Below are 21,878 nucleotides of genomic sequence, written 5' to 3'. Positions count from 1 at the left end.
CAGCTGACCAGTGCTACGAAGAGTAAGAGCATTATTTTTTTTTGTTGACTCCCTTGCAACCTAAGTATGCCTCTATCAGCTGTTTTTTATATTTGTAAATGGCATGGGTCAAAATTTATAATTTATAAAAGCAGTTATCTAAATATAATATAAAAATGGATCGCAGTTGTACTCTCTATCTCTAGTTACATTTAAAGCATATTGAAATATCAGTAATAGTGATTGACAGAAATTCCGCCACGAAATATATTTTTAGTCTAAATAATACTTTGCTTTTTCAACACACGTTTCCAAGTATCACCTAGATCAGCAATAGCTATTGCCGCAGCATGATACACGTGGATAAGTTGTGAAAAATGTTCAACATGACTCGATCTATGTATGTACATACCTACATATGTATAGGTACTTATTAAGAAGGTACTGCTATATTTAAAATATATATTATATTTTTAAAACCAAGTTTAATTATAAGGTACTGGAATTCTCACAGAATTTTATATCCATTATTTATACTTGTATCCAGGATTACTACACATATTTTTTCTCACAAGAGATTGACTAAATACATTTTTGCTAGGTAACATATTTTCAAAAGTAGGATTTTAGAAATAAGATCATGGTCGAATTATATAAATCGCAATTATTTAAAGCGTAAAAAAAATATGTAGTAGTGTAAAATAAATATATCGAATTTCATAAAATATGCGAAAGTATGTAATGAACTTTCTTACTGCTATATTGTATATCTAGGTGCGTACATAAATATCTCCCTCACAACAGAACTGTTTGCGTAGAAATTATAGCGTGGACATATTCTTCGGTACAGAGTCCATCTAGAGAGATTCTGAAACATTCGAAGCCGGTTAAATTGTGAGAAGTTTTGAGACCTTCAAAATAGTGAAATCTTTGTCCATTAAGCCACTTTTTAAATCAGAGAAAACAGCCATTTTGCGTAAAACTTTTTCATTAGTAAAAAAATCATGAATGAACTAGCTAACTCACCCAATTTCCTTTTTCGGTGAGTCAATAAAATTTCATAAATATATAGTCAGTGTTTTCTTACTTTACTTCTTCTTGTGAACTTAGTTAACGGGTTGCGCAATTTGAGCATAATATTTTAAATAGCAACTTCTAGTTAAGTCTTCGTTTTAATGTAAGCAATTTTTTAAATTTTTAATTAGCTTATTATGATTAATTGACAATATATAAAATTTACAAATATTACACAGTTTGTCAAGAATGCATCATCCACATCCGTCGGATTTTGTTTGAGTAAGAGCTCCCTCTGCACGACATATTTATAAATTTGACAGTTGGCCGCGAAATTCATCTTAGCATATTAATAATTAATTTGCATACTTTACATACTATATTTGTTTGGTTAAAGAGCGGTTGTAAATAATTGATACGAAAACAAATGCAGTGTCTAATTAATTATGCTTTAAAACCATGATTCATCAGAGAACGTACATCATATATAATATATATAATATACGTTCTCTGCTCTAATATAAGCAAAAAATATTCACAATAGATAAGGTAAACAGTGCTAACATTTCTTTATTACTGTCACACTGTGCTGGTTTGACGGAGAAATTTGATTGAACAGAATCCCTGATAAAAAAATAAACAACAATTCAAAACAGTAACGATAGAGAAGTTTATAGGGTAGTTCAGCTGGGACAAATGCCGCCATTGAACCTCAAAAACCACCCACCGGGTAGCAATAGATCTGTAAGCAATCGCTCTAAAATAAAGAGTTTTTTCGAGCAGTACGCAAATTTGGAGTATGCAAAGTATTTAATTTTGGATCCTGCCGCGTTGCCTTTGATATCAGTTGTGATATTGTTAGCAGAGCTGATAATAAACATCAATGTGATTTGGAGAGTGCCTTACACTGAAATAGATTGGATCGCCTATATGCAGGAATGTGAGGGGTTTCTAAATGGAACTTTAGATTATAGACAGCTGAAAGGTAAGTTGAATTTTTTTTGCAAAGCCATATTATACGTATTCTATTTTTAAACTTAAGTATGCAGATACCACATTAACAAAATCGAGCCGGTACAAATTAAATGGGGTTATGAAGAAAATTGTGTACATACGTGCGTAGTAATATCCATATCGTCACCTAAAATGCAAAATAACGATATAAAATAGAAACAACTAATTGAAACAAAATTTGAATCATGGTTATATCTGATAGCAGATGCATTTGATACATATGTATTCGTAATATAAAATTAATAAAAAACTCGAATTTCGAATATTTTGATGGTACGTTGTTTTAACTTTAGATGACGATATATGTATATGTATGTACATGTGTTAAAAACCAGTAGTTAACAATTGATTCCAAAAACGTTTGCATCTTTTATAGAATAATCTCCAAACCTTTTTTTATGTCTTGTATTCAAGTTTAAGTTTCAGTTACATTTATATTTTGTCCTAACTAATTGTTAAATACTCAAAGTAATTTGGGAGATTACTGACAGCTTTCATTCAGGCCCGTTCGAGTTATGTAGCTTTGAAGTTCAGGGTTTGTGTCTACCTTGATTCGATCCAAAGTAACGGCCAAAATTAGCCAAGTTTGTCGAATTGCAAGTATTTACTTGGCAGATGATGACAAGACCTTCGAATCTTGGTTATAAAACAACGTTAAAAGCTTATTTATTGCATACGTGTGAATACGATACGCATTTTAATATTCAAATTGTTATTACGTATATGGAAAAAGTTCTTTAATCTGCACATAATCATCCGTGAATATTTGTTTTCAAATTAAACATCTGCTCATTTGATTTTTTACGGCTTTTAATAGTAATTTATTTTATTTCAATTTTCACCGTCCATTAAACTAATTAAATCAATAAAGTATTCAATTGTGTCGTTCCTAATACAAGCGATCATTTACTTCTACCCATTTATACACACGTAAATCTCTAATATTATGTGGACTATCTGTTAAAGAGCGATTTAATTTTTGATAGTAACGTTTTCGGGGTGTCCTCTGTTCTGTAACAACAAAAATTTTTGGGTCAATAACTACTTGTATGAACAAAAAAAATGTTTAAAGTGTAATTACGTAGCCTTTTTGGTGTTATCTTTTTGTCTGGTAATTCCGTTGATTTGTCCCGGTGTGTCCGTTTCGAGTTCCGCATACGCCTCCATTATAGCTTTCTGTTCTTTCGTAAGATTTTTAGGTACTTCTATTTTGATATTTATGTAATGGTCGCCGTGGCCATGGGCATTAACGCGTTTTAGGCCCTTTCCACGAAGAAACACTTTGTGATGTGACGAAGTACCTGCTGGTATGTTGATCCATTGGTCTTCGTATACACCTTGTACGCGTATGGTACCTCCAAAAACAGCTTGTGATATTGATATAGAGGCGTCCGTATGTACGTCGGCGCCTTCCCGTTTGAAATATTTGCTGGTTTCTACGCGGAAAGTTACAAAGAGCTCTTTACGTCCAACCTGCATCCGTACGGTTTGACCGTTCTCTATACCTGCTGGCACTGGAACGGTTACTTTCTTGCGTTGCACCGTCTGTCCCTTGCCATCACATTCAGTACATGGGTATTTAATGTACTGTCGTGTTCCTTGACAATAACGACAAGTGGAACGCATAACAAATGGTCCGGTAGAAATTGTTTCCATTCCGGTGCCATTACAATATTGACAACGACCAGGTTTTGTGCCAGGTTCACACTTTGATCCATTGCACTTTGCACACGTATCAACAACATTTACGTTGACGTCTTTGTTAACACCTCTAGCTGCTTGTGCAAATGTTAAATCCATAACAATTTCTTGAGCAGCACCAAAGCCGAATTTGGAATCGGCGAAATCATCAAAACTATTACTTCGAAAGTTAGCTTCGCCAAATATTTTACGAAATAATTCTTCTGGATCAATTGTAGATCGAAATTGCCAATTTTGTGAAAAACCTTGCGGACCCTGTCCACCGAATCCCCCACTTCGTCCCATACTTTCTGATGTCTGACCATACGTGTCGTATTCACGCCTCTTAGTGTCATCGCTTAGAACTTCGTATGCTTCAGAAACTTCTTGGAATTTTTTGCCTGCATCTGGATCGTTTTTGTTTGTGTCAGGATGATATTTCTTAGCGAGCTGATAATATGCTTTTTTAATGTCTTTTGAACTAGAATTTTTAGCTACACCTAATATTTGGTAGTAGTCTTTGGCGGATAAAACATTTGTCATGTGTATATCAAACCGCTGTTGTCGCCCGGGTATTGTAGTCAACAATAATCTCGGCGACACTTTTCCACCTCCATTCCAACCAGAAAGGAATCGTCGCTGTGTCATTTGTTGCAATCCGAAACATTCTGCCGAATAATAACTATTAGCACGATTTGAGAGCTGGCGAAATGCACGCAGATTGATAGATTTGGCGGATGAAAACATTTTAACAATAACTCCTTCGGACAGGGACATTCCTATGCGGTAACAGCACCGACCATGCTTCACTCTGAACTTCTGCTTCTTTCACTCACAATAGCTATACACAGCTGATAGCAATTCACAATGATAATAGAGATATTCAGCACAGAGTGACCTCAAACTCCTAAGAAAATTCAATTTTTTAGTTTATGCCCAATACTAATTTGTTATATTAATTATTATTTAAATTTTGTAAGTCAATTGAAACAGTTTTTGAAAGTATATTAAAAATACCATATTAAGTACAAAATCAAAACTGTCTGAAAATTATAACTATTTTTCTATTTGTGTAGGTGATACCGGCCCACTTGTATATCCTGCAGCATTTGTCTACATATATTCGGCATTGTACTATATAACTTCTTATGGAAAAAATATTCGCTTAGCCCAATACATATTTGCATTTATATACCTTTTGCAATTGTGGCTTGTGCTACGTCTGTATACTAAAAGCCGCAAAGTTCCTCCATATGTGTTATTGATAAGTACCTTCACATCATACCGCATACACTCTATATATGTTCTGCGCCTCTTCAACGATCCCATAGCGGTATTATTTCTATACGCAGCATTAAACTTGTTTTTTGATCGAAGATGGACTATTGGCAGTATCTGCTTTAGTATAGCAGTAGCTGTAAAGATGAACATTTTACTTTTTGCTCCTGCACTGTTGCTTTTTTACATAGCTAATTTAGGTTACCTAAAGACTGTACTGCAATTAGCTATTTGTGGTGGTTTACAACTACTTCTAGGGGCGCCATTTCTATTAACGTATCCTGAGGCATATTTAAAAGGAAGCTTCGATTTTGAACGCGTTTTTGAACACAAATGGACAGTAAATTATAGGTTCCTTACGCGCTCATTGTTCGAAAATAAAGCCTTCCATGCATTATTAATCGTGGTACATATATTCCTTCTCTTTTTATTTGCAAACCCAACGATCATATATTTTAAGAGTTATGTGCGTCTACGAGCACTGCAAGATCAATTACAACCTCAAATTGATTTAAAAAATATGGAATTGGAAAAAAATCGTATTAACGAAAACAAAAACCGTAAAAAAAGCAAACAAATTGCGGCAAAAGATAACGAAGAGAAGTTAACACCTGACCAAGGAAAATTCCTAAAGTCGTTTGAGAAAGGTCTGCAAAATAGCACTGGATTTAGACCAACTACCCAGTCCCCACATCCAGTTCAAAACCAAGATCAGAAGGTATCGATACATTTTGAAAAATGTGCACAATTGGCCATATTACCATTCTTCCTCTGTAACTTTCTTGGGATGTTTTGCGCACGTTCGTTGCACTATCAATTCTACGTCTGGTATTATCATTCATTGCCCTACCTCATATGGTCAACAAATTACAGCTTGGGTTTGCGATTTCTCTTACTCGGTTTGATTGAACTGTGCTGGAATACATATCCAAGTACGGATTTCTCCAGTAGCTTATTACACATCTGTCACATCGTATTATTATTTGGTGTGGGTGGCAACTTCCTCAAGGCAACTGGAAAAAGTGCAGCAATAAATTCATTTGTGGATCAACAAACTAAGAGCAAAGTTAAATAAATTTAATGACTTAAATTAAAATAATATGTATAATTAAAAAAGTGTTTACAATAAAACGAAGTATATTATATTCAAATTAAATCTATTTAATTTTACTGTTAGGTCGGAAGTTTATCGGGCATTTTTTCACAGTTTGTCTGAAAAATACATTTGTGCTGCTCGTAAGTCTGAGTTCCCACACGGACTCTTGTCGCCCAAACCGTTTTTTTTTTGTTAGCGAGGGAACGACGAGGAAAACAAGGGTCTGTGCCGCTTGTGCTCAGGTGGCACGCTTTGTATTTTTGTTCGTAACAGTTCGCTCCTACGCAATTCAGCATTCATTTTGAAGCTCTTTTCATGGTGGCAATAGCGCTTGTTTTCAAATTAATATACACATATTATCGAAAATTTGAATTTCGTTATCTATTTTTTGTATGTAGTGTGCAAATATGCATAGAATAAAGAAATATTTTTAAAAAATGTGAATAAGGTTAAATTAGCATACTCAAAAATATATAATTAAAATTTTTAATAAAATTTAGCAGTTTAAAAAATGGAGTTACTTTTAAATATTTATTTAACCGCAAATGATTTAGTTCGAATAAAATTATACATTTTATTTAAAACAAGAAATGTAATTAATAATTGAATGTTTCGTAGTAAATACAAACAATTCTGTAGTAAAAAATTTACGATTTTTTAATAATTCCCGAAAGATTGGAGAATTCCCGTCAAAAGGTTTTCTTTGAAAATATTAATAAATAGCGGGTATTCTAAATATTGTTCTACCACTTTCATAGCAATGAACTATGCTATTTGCTCAAAGTGTCGCGTAGCCGAACCGCACAAACATTTGCGAAAATTTTATGAAAAAGAATGACTCGGGGCGAGTTGCTGGACTCTTTCCGCTCGTGTGAACGCACAGAGCGACAGTAAAAGAGAATTCGCCGATAAGAAGCGACAAAATAATCCCCATGTGAACGCACTCTGAGAAGCTCCTATATATAACTAAGTGTACTCGACTGTGATTTTGAGTTATTTTAAGAATATTTCAAAATATCGAGACTGGCAACCCTGCGTTGCAAAAGATTGTTCTCTCACTCTCAGCTCACTAGTTTCTACGGAAAAAATCCAATTTTCGCGGTTATCCTACCGTACGGTCATGTTATCTATGGACATGTTGTCTATGGACATGTTATCTATGGCCAGAGATAAAGAGATACCCAACTCGTCTCACTGGAAATGAAGGCGCAATTGATAAACGTCAAAACCTACTGAACTTTGACAGTTACTTGAGTTCAGTAGGTCTGACGTTTAACAATTGGAAAAAGAGGGACGGCCAAATTAAAATCCTACAGAAAAATATGTAAACAGAGAGATTTGTGCTTCTGTTGAAGATCACTTAGTGCCGTTTCAGACAGGGACGCAAAAGAGTCTCATACCAGTTTATTGTGGGCGAGGGGACGACGAGGAAAGACGAAGGGACCGTGCCACTCGTGTTCGGGTGGCACGCTTTGTGTTCTTGTTCGTAACAGCTCGCTGCTACCCTTTTCAGCATTCCTTTTCACTTTCAAATCCTTTGAATGGTTGCAAGAGCGCTCGGTTTCAAATGAATTCGATCGCAAATTTGAGTTCTGTTATCTATTTTTGTATGTAATATGCAAATACGTATGCATAGAATAATAGAAATATTATGACAAATTGTAAATAAGGAGAAAATTAAGATATAGATTATGGAGTAAAGAAATTATGAATTTTTAATATGGAGTAAAGAAATTATGAGTTTTTAATACTTAAAGATTAGGAAATTCCTATTATAAATTTGGCCTTGAAAATATTAATAGCGGATATTCAATACATTCTTGTGGATTAGGGAATTCCCGTTTTTAGTATTTTTTTGAAACTATTTAGCGGGTAGGTACTTGTATTATGCATATTGTTCTACCATATTCATGGTAATTCATTGCAAGCAAAATGTGTGACCATCATCTCAACATACAAATGAAATACGCAGCACGCAGTGTTGCGCAGTTGAACCGCACAAATATTTACGAACATTTTGTGAAAAGGAATGCAGAAAAACTAGACTCGAGTTGCTGGACTCTTTTTGGCCGTGTGAATGCCCAGAGCGACACCAAAAGAAAATTTGAAAAAAATGCGACTCTTTTGAGTCCCTGTCTGAAACGGCACTAAGATCGCTCTTACACACAGACTCTTTTGTAACCCAAACCGGTTTATTGTTTGCGAAGGGATGACGAGGAAAGACGAAGGGACCGTGCCACTCGTGTTCGGGTGGCACGCTTTGTGTTCTTGTTCGTAATAGCTGGCTGCTACCCTTTTCAGCATTCCTTTTCACTTTCAAATTCTTTGAATGGTTGCAAGAGCGCTCGGTTTCAAATGAATTCGTTCACAAATTTGAATTCTGTTATCTATTTTTTGTATGTAATATGCAAATATGTATGCATAGAATAATAGAAATATTTTGAAAAATTGTAAATAAGGAGAAAATTAAGATTATGGAGTAAAGAAATTATGAATTTTTAATACGGAGTAAAGATATTATAAATTTTTAATACTTAAATATTCGGAAATTCCTGTTATAAATTTGGCCTTGAAAATATTAGTAGCGGATATTCAATACATTCTTGTGGATTAGGGAATTCCCGTCTTTAGTATTTCTTTGAAACTATTTAGCGGGTAGGTACTTGTATTATGCACATTGTTCTACCATATTCATGGTAATTCATTGCAGCAAAATGTGTGACCAACATCTCAACATACAAATAAAATGCAACACGCTCTAAGTGTTGCGCAGTCGAACCGCACAAATATTTACGAAAATTTTGTGAAAAGGAATGCAGAAAAACTAGACTCGAGTTGCTGGACTCTTTTTGCCCGTGTGAATGTACAGAGCGACACCAAAAGAGAATTTGAAAAAAATGAGGGTCAAAAGAGTCCCAAAGTAAAAGCCGTCTAAGTGCCGTTTCAGACAGGGATTCAAAAGAGTCTGAGTTTTTTCAAATTTTCTTTTGGTGTCGCTTTGGACATTCACACGGTCAAAAAGAGTCCAGCAACTCGAGTCTAGTTTTTCTGCATTCCTTTTCACAAAATTTTCGTAAATATTTGTGCAGTTCGACTGCGCAACACCGCGCAACACTGCGTGCTGCCTTTTTCATTTGTATGTTGAGATGATGGTCACACATTTTGCTTGCAATGAATTACCATGAATATGGTAGAACAATATGCATAATACAAGTACCTACCCGCTAAATAGTTTCAAAGAAATACTAAAGACGGGAATTCCCTAATCCACAAGATTGTATTGAATATCCGCAACTAATATTTTCAAGGCCAAATTTATAATAGGAATTTCCTAATCTTTAAGTATTAAAAACTCATAATTTCTTTACTCCATAATCTATATCTTAATTTTCTCCTTATTTACAATTTGTCATAATATTTCTATTATTCTATGCATACGTATTTGCATATTACATACAAAAATAGATAACAGAACTCAAATTTGCGATCGAATTCATTTGAAACCGAGCGCTCTTGCAACCATTCAAAGAATTTGAAAGTGAAAAGGAATGCTGAAAAGGGTAGCAGCGAGCTGTTACGAACAAGAACACAAAGCGTGCCACCCGAACACGAGTGGCACGGTCCCTTCGTCTTTCCTCGTCGTCCCCTCGCCCACAATAAACTGGTATGAGACTCTTTTGAATCCCTGTGTGAAACGGCACTAAGTAGATTTATATAATGTTTTGAGGCGCTCTCACACTGGAAAGAGTTGGGCATTCCATTATCATCCTTGCCATTATCCCTGATACTTGCTATGGGTCTGTTGAAGCGGACGGTAGAAGCGATGGTGACTGTTCATTTACATTTCGCTTTCATAAGATAGGTCGTATCAGCTGATTCGGTCCACGGTTTTGCGTCGGTGACTGTTTGTACTATACATTTTCTACATTCAGTTTCTTATCCTATCCCCAAATTTTTCTTCGCTTATATACGCGGTACAAAAATCTTTTTGTTTAGCAAGTTTTTGTATCCCTATTCCGCCTTTTCTAAAACATTTCGGATGCGTTCGCAGAAAGTTCGGCAACACGAGGCGCCATGTGAATGCAATGACGAACACCAGAAGAAATTTTTCCGATAATAATAATGAGCAACAAAAGCATCGATAACCCTTAATGTATAACTGTTTACTATAAAACTCAACTGTACTTGGTTTTGGATCTATTGACAAAGGTCTGATGCCATGGGGCAATTATGGGGCTGCCAAACTAATGCTATTTAATTATTAAGTGTGCATTCTGTGGTTACTTAATTTATTGAAGTATAAATATTATATATACGTTGTATGGATTTCTTTTTGTGAATTAAAATAAGGTACTTATTAATATATTTATTATCTTGTTTTCTATTTAAAATGTTATAGTATTTATTATAAAATGTTTGGAGTTACTTATTATACATCCGACAACTTTTTTCTTAAAGTAGCTATATCCGACACACTTTGGTATGCAATCCTTTCACCATACCGACATACATAATAATTTTAGATTCTTCATTGGCTATGTGTAAACATGTACGAGAAACATATTGATGATGTAATAGTATCTCTCATATAAATTTATTAGAGTAGCGTTTTATATATGAGCAATTGTAAGCACATAGCACCATATAGGACAAACTTTTATGACACACAGGCGACTTTTATAAATTACAATGTTTCTATGTAAAAGTTTTTGCAAATCTCATATAATGCCCTAAAGTGTGGCAACTCTAACGTGAATGTCGAACTCGGTTGGCGTGCATTTATTTAATAACGGCTATACGTTGTTGCTTGTTGCTTGTTTCTTATTTTACATATTGTATCCATAGTTTGGAAGCACGTTTTGAAGGATGGAAAAATTATCAGGTGCTGGTCGCTCCAGAGGTCGAGGGCGAGCGACAAATCCTCAGCAACCTCGAGTTGAAAACCGGAACACACGGGGTGAGCAAAATGCCGATGCACCTAGGCCTTCAAGGAGGTTTACTCAAGCTCCATCAACATCTGCATGGGGTCAGCCAAATTCAGGAGTCGCTCGTGGTTCAGGTTTGCAACAGCAAAGTTGCAGTACTGCGCCCATGCAGCAGCGCGCACCTGCACCAGTTATGCAAGGAAGAGCCACTGCACACCGAGAAATGGCAATAGGAGATGCGCCTATTGTTAGAGAGGATTCTCGGGGAGCAGTGCGGGGAAAGCGTATAATAACTGAAGTTGTAACTTCTCGTCCTCCCACTTGTGTTACGAAAACAGGTCAAACTGGGAGAAAGGTGGTTATTCAGACAAACTATTATCGTATTTTGAAGAAACCAAAGTGGTCTATACATCAATATCGCGTTGACTTTGCGCCAGACGTTGACATGGTGCGCGTAAGACGTGCTTATTTAGCACATCATAAAGAAATATTTGAAGGATATATTTTTGATGGAACTGTTTTATTTTGTACAAAATACCTAGAGAAACAGCAATTAGAACTTTTAACGAAGAACCGAGAAGGTGAAACCATTCAAATAAAAATGAAATACGTTGGGCAGTTGGAAGTTACCGATGCACAACAACTTCAAGTATTAAACCTTATTTTACGTCGCGCTATGGAGGGTCTTAAATTACAACTCGTTGGACGTAGCTTCTTCGATCCAAAAGCAAAACATTCTCTTAATGCCTATTGTCTTGAATTATGGCCTGGTTATCAGACTTCCATACGTCAACACGAGCAAGATATCTTGTTATGTGCGGAAATAGCGCATAAAGTAATGCGCACTGATTCTGTGTATAAGACTTTACAAGAATGCCACAATAAATCGGATCCACTTAACTCATTTAAACATGAAGTTATCGGTGCTATTGTCCTTACAGATTACAATAATAAAACATATCGAGTGGATGACGTCGACTTTGAGTCTTCTCCAATGTCTAAATTCAAAACAAAAGATGGTGATATTTCCTATATGGAATATTACAAAAAGCGTTATAATCTTCATATAAAAGACGCAAAACAACCTCTATTGGTATCTCGACCAACAGAACGTAATATACGGGCTGGTCAAAATGAGTTTATAATGTTGATTCCAGAGTTGGCACGCTCAACTGGACTCACTAACGCCATGAGAAGTAATTTTAGTTTAATGAGAGCAATGAGTGAATTTACTCGTTTGGCGCCTGATAGACGTATTGAACGTTTGAGAATATTCAACAAGCGTTTGAATGAGACACCTGAGAGTGTTGGAGTTCTAAATTCTTGGAGTATGCAATTAGATAGAAATCTCGTCGAAGTTCCAGGGCGTATTTTGCCGCAGTGTCGAATAGCCTTTGGTAACAATGAACGATATGATTGTAATAGTACTGCTGATTGGACAAAAGAACTTCGCAATAAATCAATGTACAAGAATATATATATAACAAGATGGTGCGTGATAGCCCTTAAAAGAAATTTAAGGGAAATTCAAAATTTCGTACAAATGTGCATAAGAGCAGCCAATGGTATGAAGATGCGAATTGCTGAACCCATGTACCAACAAATATTAGACGATCGTAATGGCACTTATTCACAGGCCATTAATACATCTGTAGCCGGTGATCCTCAAATGTTAATGGTAGTATTGCCGGCTGCCAATGAAGAAAAATATAGCTGTATAAAAAAAAAATGTTGCATTGATCGTCCAGTACCGTCTCAGGTTGTAACTCTTCGAACTATTGCTCCTCGAGGTGACAGAGCTTCTGGGTTAATGTCTATCGCAACTAAAGTGGTAATACAAATGAATGCCAAGCTTATGGGGGCACCTTGGATGACAGAAATTCCAATAAGTGGTTTAATGACAGTTGGTTTTGATGTCTGCCATTCAGGCAAAGAAAAAAATAAATCATATGGAGCTTTGGTTGCAACAATGGATTTGAAGTCAAAACCCCATTATTTCTCCACAGTTTCACAACATATGAAAGGACAAGAGCTTTCGAATGATATATCCATGAAAATGACGTATGCTCTAAAAGCATATCGACTTGAACACGGCATGTTGCCAAAAAGAATCCTGTTTTATCGTGATGGAGTGGGTGATGGACAATTGCCCCAGGTGTTTAACACTGAAGTTAAGTTTTTAAAAGATAAATTAGATGAGATTTACAAAAATGCTGGAGAGCCGACACCTTGTCCCATGGCTTTTATAGTGGTTTCAAAACGCATAAATACACGTTATTTTATTACTGGCAGAAATCCACCTCCAGGAACCGTGGTTGACGATGTCATTACTTTACCTGAACGATATGATTTCTTTTTAGTTTCGCAGTCTGTGCGTCAAGGTACGGTGTCGCCTACGAGTTATAATGTCATTTATGACACTATGGGTCTCGATGCCGACAAAATACAAATGTTAACGTACAAAATGACACACCTTTATTATAATTGGAGCGGAACTTGTCGCGTACCTGCAGTATGCCAATATGCGCACAAACTAGCATTCCTAGTAGCTGAGAGCCTTAATCGTTTACCGCACAACGCATTGGAAAAGCAACTCTATTTTTTATGAAAAATTTATATTTTTTTTTTATTTTATCTAATTGAATAATGTTTGATTGACAACTTTTTATATACATACGTTTAATCCCAACACTTCATTTGCATACATTTTATGAATATATATTAATACCTATATCATTTTTATTTTTGAAATGCATTATTTTTTATGTATTCCGAATATGTACATTTAAAACTTTTTTTTTGTACTTTTGGAACTAAAAGTACTTATATTGATGTTTATTATTATTATTAATGTTAATAAAAAGTGGATTATTTTTTTACTGTGGAGTTACCTTTTTCTTTATATTCGACGGTTTCTAGTCAAAAAACAATAGATTTTTTCTTTCAAGTTTGAAAGCTACAACTAGTTTTTTTATGCATTCACAGAAATTGTTTGGTATTGGAAATAATACCAAAATATTGTGTGTATCTAAATGAATATTTAAATATCTCAAAGAAGAATATATATATTTATATAATATCGTATTTTATTCAAGGTTCTACCCCACATAATAATAATAAGGGACAGGGACATGCCAATGTTATATTCATAAAGATGTGATCACTGCGATTATAAATATATATATATATATTTTTTTTTTTATGTATATCATAACTTTCGTAAAATATTGAAAGCATAAAAGATTTTGGCGATGGCCGTTACTCTCTCCAGAAGTATGTCCCTTTAACTATCTTAGCTCTTACTTTTCATTAAAAAAAACGACCTAACAATAGCAATTAATTATAAAATTGTTCAAGATGCAAAATTTTTATATCAGCTGTATATAATAAGCAATAAACACAAATTAGAATTTCTAGTTGCTGAAGGTCTTAATCATTTACCACATAACGCATTGGAAAAACAACTGTATTTTCTATGATGTGATGTCCCGTAATTTAATTTTTATTATAAATATGTAGAAAATCTTCTTTATGTACATACTTTATATGTATATAAAATTAATGACGAGTTTAACAGTCCCTGGCCGAATAAATATCCGGATCCGTTTGGGTTACGAGACCCGACTGTCATTGAACTTGCAACTTATTATGCGCCTGTCAAGATAGAACAACAGGTGGCACGTACTTATGGTACTTATGCGAAAAACACTTCTAAGGATTAAAAACATTTTCAACTATTTAACAATTTGAGGTTCTCTTTTCGATTTCTCTGTTTTATTTTATAAATGTCTTAAATTTTCTATTTTACTTTAGAAAAGTCTATCGGTTACACTTAGAACTACTTAATATGAATAAGTCTTAAATACTATAATAACTTTTTTAAAAAGTAAATAACGGTGGTTCCACCTTTGGGTGTACTCACAATATTTTCATCCGTATATGCAATAATTAGGACAACCGTAAACATACTCAATACATAAATAGCAAGTGAAAAATTAAAAATATAAGGGTCATTCATTACAGATGGTGGTGGCTTGAGTATGTGTAGACGTATTGTAAGCTATACTTCTATTGACACTACCAATCGTACTGGTGCTCGCAGCGGATATAGTTAATGGTTGCAGGTTCCCAAGAATTTCCGTAGTGGTTGTAGCTGATGATGTACATTCGGTTGTGTCGCTTTGTTGTTGTGTCCGAACGCTAAAAAATCGCAAAATAGTGGTCTCACTGTTGCGACGACTGGATGTCGGTGTTTTTGGGGGATGTGAGACTTGATGGTGAGACGTCGAAGGTGAGTCATGAGATAGTATGTCACGAGTTCCACTCGACTTACGTCGACGTGGAGTAACATTGAAGCGCGGACTAACCTCCGATGTTCGCAAATTTTGTAATCGTGACGACGTAGAAGCTATCGGAGATTGTGATCCATTGCAATCTTCAATAATTTTTTCGGTTAGTGTTGCATTACGGGAGGACATCAATTTTTGTTTACGTATTTTTGTTAACCAGTCAATCTTTTCCTTGTGTTTGCGTTTCGGTGACATTATTCCTAAATGTGGTGCTTCACCGTTAAGCACATAATTTGGCAGATTTGAGGTAGGTGAAAAAATCACTGAAGATAATGGTGGCTGTTGTGATGTTAAATTATTAGACGTTGCCGCGTTAGTTGGTGATGTATAGTCAGAATTATGGTTTTCAGTCACTACTCGCTCACTGAGTGGCGATTGTATGGTCGGGTAAGTTTGTTTTAACGAAACATATGGTATTGCAGACTCTACTGTATTTTCTTGGTTGCTGTCATTACTATGGGTATGGGCCGCGCAGCTTTTGGTTGAACTTGTGGGAGAAGTGTACCGCTCCTCTGGTATCGGAATAAGTTGCAAATTGATGTAACGGGTCTGTGGCGATGTCAAACTCAATGAGCTTGTCACGTTCGACGTTGAAGGACTAAATAGGCGGCGACCTAGAAAATAAAAATAACATAAATACAAAAATACGCACTTCTGACAGTTCTAAGCTGTTTACCTTTAGATTCCAAAGGTTTTGGTCGCTTAGGTTCATATACTTCACAATCATCTTCCCCAGCCACCCCTCCCAGCATTTCCAGAAACGAACGTTTTGCTGTTACTTTCTCTACGGAACTAGGAGTACGTTCATTTTGCTCCATTATACGTTTGAGTGAGCGTGGAGTATTCTCGAGGTCACGCAAGTTGTATTTATGTGTTGACCCATGTGACCTTCGACCAAACTGTCGAACATACTCAGCGTGACCCCGATATAACTCCACATTATCGAAATCCGATATATTTTCTGGCCCTATACGCCAAATTTTATGACGTGCATCATCACTACAAGTTACAATAGGACAGTCGTGGGTAGATCCCCATGCAACACACGTTACTTCGACAGTATGACCCCACAAAGCAACCAATGGTTCATCAGGATAATTAAGATTCCATATGTAAGCTTTCTCGTCACTACTTCCACTTAGCAAATATTTACCATCTGGACTAAGGCAAGATTTTATGTAGAAAGTACTATTTAGTAGGCCTTTATATCCCGCTAGAGGTTTCGACGAATATGAACACAGATTATATGAATAAATTGTATTATCCATACAATTAGCAAATAAACGCGAACCCGATTCGTCAACAAGCAAATTAGTAAAACCTTTAAACGTGCTGGAACCAGCATATGGCAGACTATGTTTTGGGTGAGGTTCTTTTTTATATGCCGTATAATTTCGTCGTAGATCCCAAACTTTTATAATTCCATCACCGGCTCCACAAGATATTAGAGTGTTTGCGTCCTAAATATTTAAACATAATTTTATGTGAACATAAATGTATATATGTTATAAAACACTAACCTGAAATGCCAGACCTGTAATACTACTTGATGTGGCATTAGGTGTCATTTTTGGTGTTCGTGTGCGTTTCCTATGAGATACTGGGGTACCTGGCCCACCAACGTGTCCACTATAAATGCAGTTATCTGCGCGTGGTGTTAAGTCCACATTTAAATTTGCACGCGTATCCCAAATTATAATTGCGCCATCTCTTCCTCCAGTTGCAAAGACAGATGAATCACATCTGCGAAACGCCGCTGTTTTTACAGACCGTGTATGACCAACAAATGATCGTATATTCCGAATTTCTCCTTGTTCATCTACTTGCCATAAGCTGGCTGTGTGATCCCCTGATGCAGAAACAAATTTCATTTCTCCAGGCGCCCATTCCAAATCAAAAACGGCATTGTAATGGCACTGTGGAGCATTAAGAGAACGTTCTTCTGGTTCTTCGTTCTTTTTTGTAGTATCTTGTAATGCAATCTTTCCATCTTCATTAGCAATAGCTAATATGTGTTTAAAATTATTACATTTAGAAAATTTTGCCGAAAATATAGGTGGTTCTGGATTATAATCTGAGCTATAATTGGACGGTAAGATTCCGCGCCAGCTGTCTTCCTTTGTCACACAAAGTCTACGCAGGGCAAAGTCATAGGTATAGTCAGTTGCTAAAATTAATGCAATCAATATTGGTATTAACAAGCAAAAAATATTAGTATAAACAAGCACACTATTATATATAGGTGTATGCAATGCGGTATGTTGCAAATTTTCTTGTCTGTTATTTTGCATTCACAGCACAATTTAGTTGGATGACCGACTTTAATCCGCTCAAAGGTGTGATTTTGTTATCTAACTTTAACTTAATAGTCCACCAACAAAATTATCTAGACTAGATTTCCCGCTAAATCTTCAGTGGTTTGGTTCCAGGTCGCGCCACTTCAGCCGCCAATTTTTTTTTACACCAACAATTACACTTTATTTACGATACTTACCGATGCCTTGCTGGCGATTAAAGAGCTTTTGAATTCTATTCATTTTTTATTCGCTTTATATTTATTATTTTCTTTTTAAGTTTTTTTAAGCACTTGTCTCATTTAAATATCAATTTTATAATTTTATAATTCCTTCATTTATGTGCAGTGAACTTTTTGAATAAAATAGTTCATTCAAGGAATTTCGATGTCAGTAGTGTAAAAAATGCGCGCAATTGTCAATATTTGTTTGTGCAGTATATAGTGCTGCCATATGATCGAAGTTTATACCTTAAATTAAAATTAAAGTAGTTCCACATTATTAGATATGTGTTGTATTAAAATAAAGAAGAAAAATAAATACTTTCAGATTTGTTGTAGTGTTCAGATTTGTATTTAATACAAGCTAAAAAGGGAAATTTATAATTAATTTAGTAAAACAAGCACCACAGTTCATTCCCAGAAAGAAAAATTACATCCCTGTTAGCAAACTGCAAGTATGCAATTGTGAATGGTTAATATAATTCAAATATAATTTTGAGTGTGAAGCAATTTAAAAAAATATATTTTTAATCATAGTAGAATACTGAGTTTTTAATGCCACTAGAAATAGACATAGAATGTTTTCAGATGTGGGCAGCCAGATTGGGTTGTCCGCCGGAAGCAATACCCACAGAAGAGGCATTAAAATCGTAAGTTTAGTCATACATCTCAATAAGAAAATGTGTATTTGTCTGATTTGTATAATACTTCCAGGATATATAAATCGCGCCAACGTGACTTATTTTGTAATTTAATTAAGCGTGTAAGATCTCGGCAAGATGCTTGTGAAGTACGCGAAAATATACTTGTCAAGCGTTTGGAGCAACTGAAGAGTCATATGGTGTCGGTAAAGTGATAAATATGTATATCCATACATACATTCATATTTTGTTTTAATCATGGAACATGTTTTTACCAGTAATCGATCGATTATAATTACAGAAATTACTTACGAATTTCATTCTTATAGGCTTCGGCGCGAATTTTTTTGCCTAAGGAAATGCAAATTTTCCTTAAAGTAAAAGATCTTGTAAAGTACAAGGAAGACGTAGCAACGCGTTTAGATGAATACAGAAAGGAATATGAGACATTGGCTATTAATATAAAAACAAAAAGTAAATTATTATTTAAAAAGTACTTTAGAAGAAAATATATTTACCAATTCACCTTTATTTATTTAGACATCCAACACATTAGTCTGCAGCATAAGCAGAAAACTCTAAGATCTCGCATCAATATTTTAAACTTTAAGTCTGTGGCTTTGCGTAAACAGATTATACAGGAAGAAAATAATAAAAAATTAATAATTGCTACAATGCCGGTGTGTTTGACAGTTAAAAATGCGAGTGAAGTTATCGCCATGGACGAAGTTAAACAAGCGCTTCGAGATCTCGACGATTTTTATACATTGTATATCAATCAGGGAAGCAGTCGTAAGTTAATGAAATATTGAACGAATGTACAAATAACTTGTTTAATCATTTAAAGCTACCACCATTCAGGAAGCAAAGGATGTACTCTGGGTAAAAATGCGTGCAACTTTTTCAAGCATGCCTAATTTTATTTTTTTCAATGTAATAATGCGTTTGAAGGAAGAGCAACTTCAATATGTAATGTCATTAATAAATAAATCAAATATTGAGGATTCAACAAGCCATTCCCTCAGTGGAGTAGGCAGCAAGGACCCATTGTCTTCTTTTGACATAAAACTTTTGCAAACGAAAGCAGATCTTTTGGGCATAGTGGTGAAATACCTGTCTGCACGCAAAGAACGTATTATGTTAGAAGAAAGATTCTCCGATGCGTATGGTCCCTTTGTAGACGAGTTAGAAAAAAAGGTCAATCTATTTAACGCCAATACAAATGAAAATATAAATGAAACCATATCTGACTACCTGGTTCAGTATAATTTGCGCAATTTCTCAAAGAGTCAAAATGATTTCATAGCTCAACAAATTGAACAATGTAAAGCTGATATTGATTATGGAGCTAGACAATTGGAAAATCATGAGGTATGTTAAGAATATACTTGCTAAAAGCAGATAATTTTATCTGATTTCGATTTTGCAACAGGTTATCCTGGGATCTATTAAACATGTTTATAGTGACATCAATACATCGATTAATAGAATTCAATATGAAATGTTGCAACTTGGGCAAATCAAAGAAAAGATTCTCTATTCAAAAAATATGCTGAAACGTATGGTGGATGATATGCAAATATCTACAATTGGTGCAGCTGGCGCACCCATTATTAGCGGATGCATGAAATCCAATTTCCTGCCTACGAAGCTTAAAGTTAACAATAATATATCTACTATTGGTGATAGCTTTGAAATGGGTGGTGGAGACATGGTGTTCTGTAGCACGAAATTAGACTTCGACTCCACTATGATGTCACTTAACTCAACCTCTGTAAATAATACTGGAACATCTAGACGAAGTGTGGGATGTGCGGATACCACACTTATGCCTGCGGCTACAGGATGCAACAACAACGAAATCCGTTTCGTTCTACCACCATACTCAAGCGAGTTATCTACTTTCGCCGAAATCCCATTTGAAAAGCTTAGCTGTATAACGAAAGAATGGTAAGATATCATTTAGAGTGCATCGAAATGTGCTAGATACATATACCCATGAATGTGTAACCCTTGTACTTCTGGTTAATTTCAGCGCTTACCATCTGTCACCCAATCCATTGATCGTGGAATCGCGTGAACTCTCTTCTACAATGCAATTGGCGCCAGGCAGTCTACTGACAGCTTCAGGGGCTTTACAGGAAGTACGTAATCGTATCAAATGGGCGGGTTTAATTGCCCAGCATTCGCTTGACTTGAAATTGGATTTGGATTTGGTTATGGGTAAGCAACACAGTGGTAATAATTACTCTTAGACATAACATATATGTATTCCTTAATTATCTATGTATGTGCTATTTTTTAAATTATTTCTTTTTGTTCGTATAGTCGACGCCCAAAGCTGCAAACCTAAAATTAAACAACACCGCGAGCAAATCGAGGAAATGCTGGATAAAATCGATGTGGTTAACATAAACACGAATCGAACACTGCATAAACTCTCAAAACTATACGACTTTATGCTTGTAAATCCGTTGCGCCACTATATTCCAACTGAAAAAAATTACAATAATCAAACATATTCGGATTATGAAGCCGAATTCTTGATGTATTATCGTATGGCAACCGTCGGGGCATCTATAAAATGATATACTTATGTTCGAATATGTTTTATCGATAATCTCTTAATGCTAATATTTAATTTTAAGTTCCAAATAAACAAGTTTTCAAAAAACCAAGAAAGATTTTAACATCTTATGTGATCAATCTAACAATTAAAATTTTTAAATCTTCTGTTCTGGTAATTTGGTTATTTCACTACTTTATTTTCACGAACTTCAATGTTTGGAAGTTGTGTACGATGGAAAAGAGGGACATACGAGGAAAAACGGCATTCACATCAATTTCTGTCTTTATCCTTATTTTTTCGAATTATAACCGATGAGATTTTTTCAATGTGTTGATCCTTATGGGGTTTTTTGAGAAAAATATACACTTAACGGCCCGCCGAAGAGGGTCTAATACTAAAATATTTCAATTCATTAAAATTTGTGAATGTGTATGGTAATGTTTGAATTAGACTTGTATTTAGTAGATTAGGCATATGCCCTCGAGCCCGGCTAGAATTATAAGTGCTTTTTGAACGTGTAATTAAAACGTCTTACAACGAATCGACGTTGTGTTGATACCGGTGTGTTAACCTTTCACATAATTATTTGCTAGGAAGCAAAGGATGTTTGTATACATCTTTCGAGTATAATATTCCACTTAAGTTCCTCTTCCATAAATTTGAGAAGGTCCGTAGAGAAAAAATCGGAACAGAGATGCGGGCCTCTTGAGCCATCAAATTATTGATTTCAGAGCACCAGGCCCCCTGAGAACTCCAGGCCTGAGACAAATTGTCCCCGATCTCCCCCTCTGTAATGGATATGAGTGTGTCCTAGTATA

General features: G+C 35.2%; 5 protein-coding genes across 6 annotated transcripts; 3 read left to right on the top strand and 2 right to left on the bottom strand.

Annotated features, from left to right (window-relative positions):
* The first annotated feature begins 1,544 nt into the window (after nt 1-1,544).
* Nucleotides 1,545-6,121, top strand: Alg3 (Alg3, alpha-1,3- mannosyltransferase). The gene is made up of 2 exons (XM_014244574.3): nt 1,545-1,978; nt 4,764-6,121. Exons 1-2 carry the CDS (start codon nt 1,690-1,692, stop codon nt 6,038-6,040), a joined length of 1,566 nt encoding a protein of 521 aa, XP_014100049.1. The 5' UTR covers nt 1,545-1,689; the 3' UTR covers nt 6,041-6,121.
* Nucleotides 2,800-4,560, bottom strand: LOC106624988 (protein tumorous imaginal discs, mitochondrial). Of its 2 annotated transcripts, none has more exons than XM_014244820.3 (2): nt 3,089-4,560; nt 2,800-3,018 (listed from the first exon to the last, which is right to left on the bottom strand). In XM_014244820.3, the coding sequence occupies exons 1-2, from the start codon at nt 4,462-4,464 to the stop codon at nt 2,961-2,963; spliced, it is 1,434 nt and encodes a 477-aa protein (XP_014100295.1). In that variant the 5' UTR covers nt 4,465-4,560; the 3' UTR covers nt 2,800-2,960. The 2 variants fall into 2 exon arrangements, with proteins under 2 accessions (XP_014100295.1, XP_014100363.1); XM_014244888.3 differs by having other exon boundaries at nt 2,800-3,013; nt 3,089-4,559.
* A 4,691-nt stretch (nt 6,122-10,812) lies between the features above and the next one.
* On the top strand, nt 10,813-13,872 carry aub (piwi like RNA-mediated gene silencing protein aubergine). Its single transcript, XM_014244197.3, has one exon. The coding sequence runs from the start codon at nt 10,928-10,930 to the stop codon at nt 13,592-13,594; it is 2,667 nt and encodes an 888-aa protein (XP_014099672.2). The 5' UTR covers nt 10,813-10,927; the 3' UTR covers nt 13,595-13,872.
* An 866-nt stretch (nt 13,873-14,738) lies between these two features.
* On the bottom strand, nt 14,739-17,980 carry l(2)dtl (WD40 domain-containing protein denticleless). Its single transcript, XM_014244367.3, has 4 exons — nt 17,830-17,980; nt 16,856-17,502; nt 16,012-16,795; nt 14,739-15,949 (listed from the first exon to the last, which is right to left on the bottom strand). The coding sequence occupies exons 1-4, from the start codon at nt 17,870-17,872 to the stop codon at nt 14,997-14,999; spliced, it is 2,427 nt and encodes an 808-aa protein (XP_014099842.2). The 5' UTR covers nt 17,873-17,980; the 3' UTR covers nt 14,739-14,996.
* A 271-nt stretch (nt 17,981-18,251) lies between these two features.
* On the top strand, nt 18,252-21,173 carry dgt5 (dim gamma-tubulin 5). The gene is made up of 8 exons (XM_014244472.3): nt 18,252-18,500; nt 18,565-18,697; nt 18,821-18,965; nt 19,032-19,283; nt 19,339-19,862; nt 19,924-20,441; nt 20,527-20,714; nt 20,820-21,173. The coding sequence occupies exons 1-8, from the start codon at nt 18,406-18,408 to the stop codon at nt 21,077-21,079; spliced, it is 2,115 nt and encodes a 704-aa protein (XP_014099947.1). The 5' UTR covers nt 18,252-18,405; the 3' UTR covers nt 21,080-21,173.
* The last annotated feature ends 705 nt before the right edge of the window (nt 21,174-21,878 follow it).

Source organism: Bactrocera oleae, chromosome 4 (genome assembly GCF_042242935.1).
Source record: "Bactrocera oleae isolate idBacOlea1 chromosome 4, idBacOlea1, whole genome shotgun sequence".
NCBI lineage: Eukaryota > Metazoa > Arthropoda > Insecta > Diptera > Tephritidae > Bactrocera > Bactrocera oleae.
The sequence above is the reverse complement of the archived record's forward strand: the minus strand, read 5'-3'. Positions and strand labels throughout refer to the sequence as shown.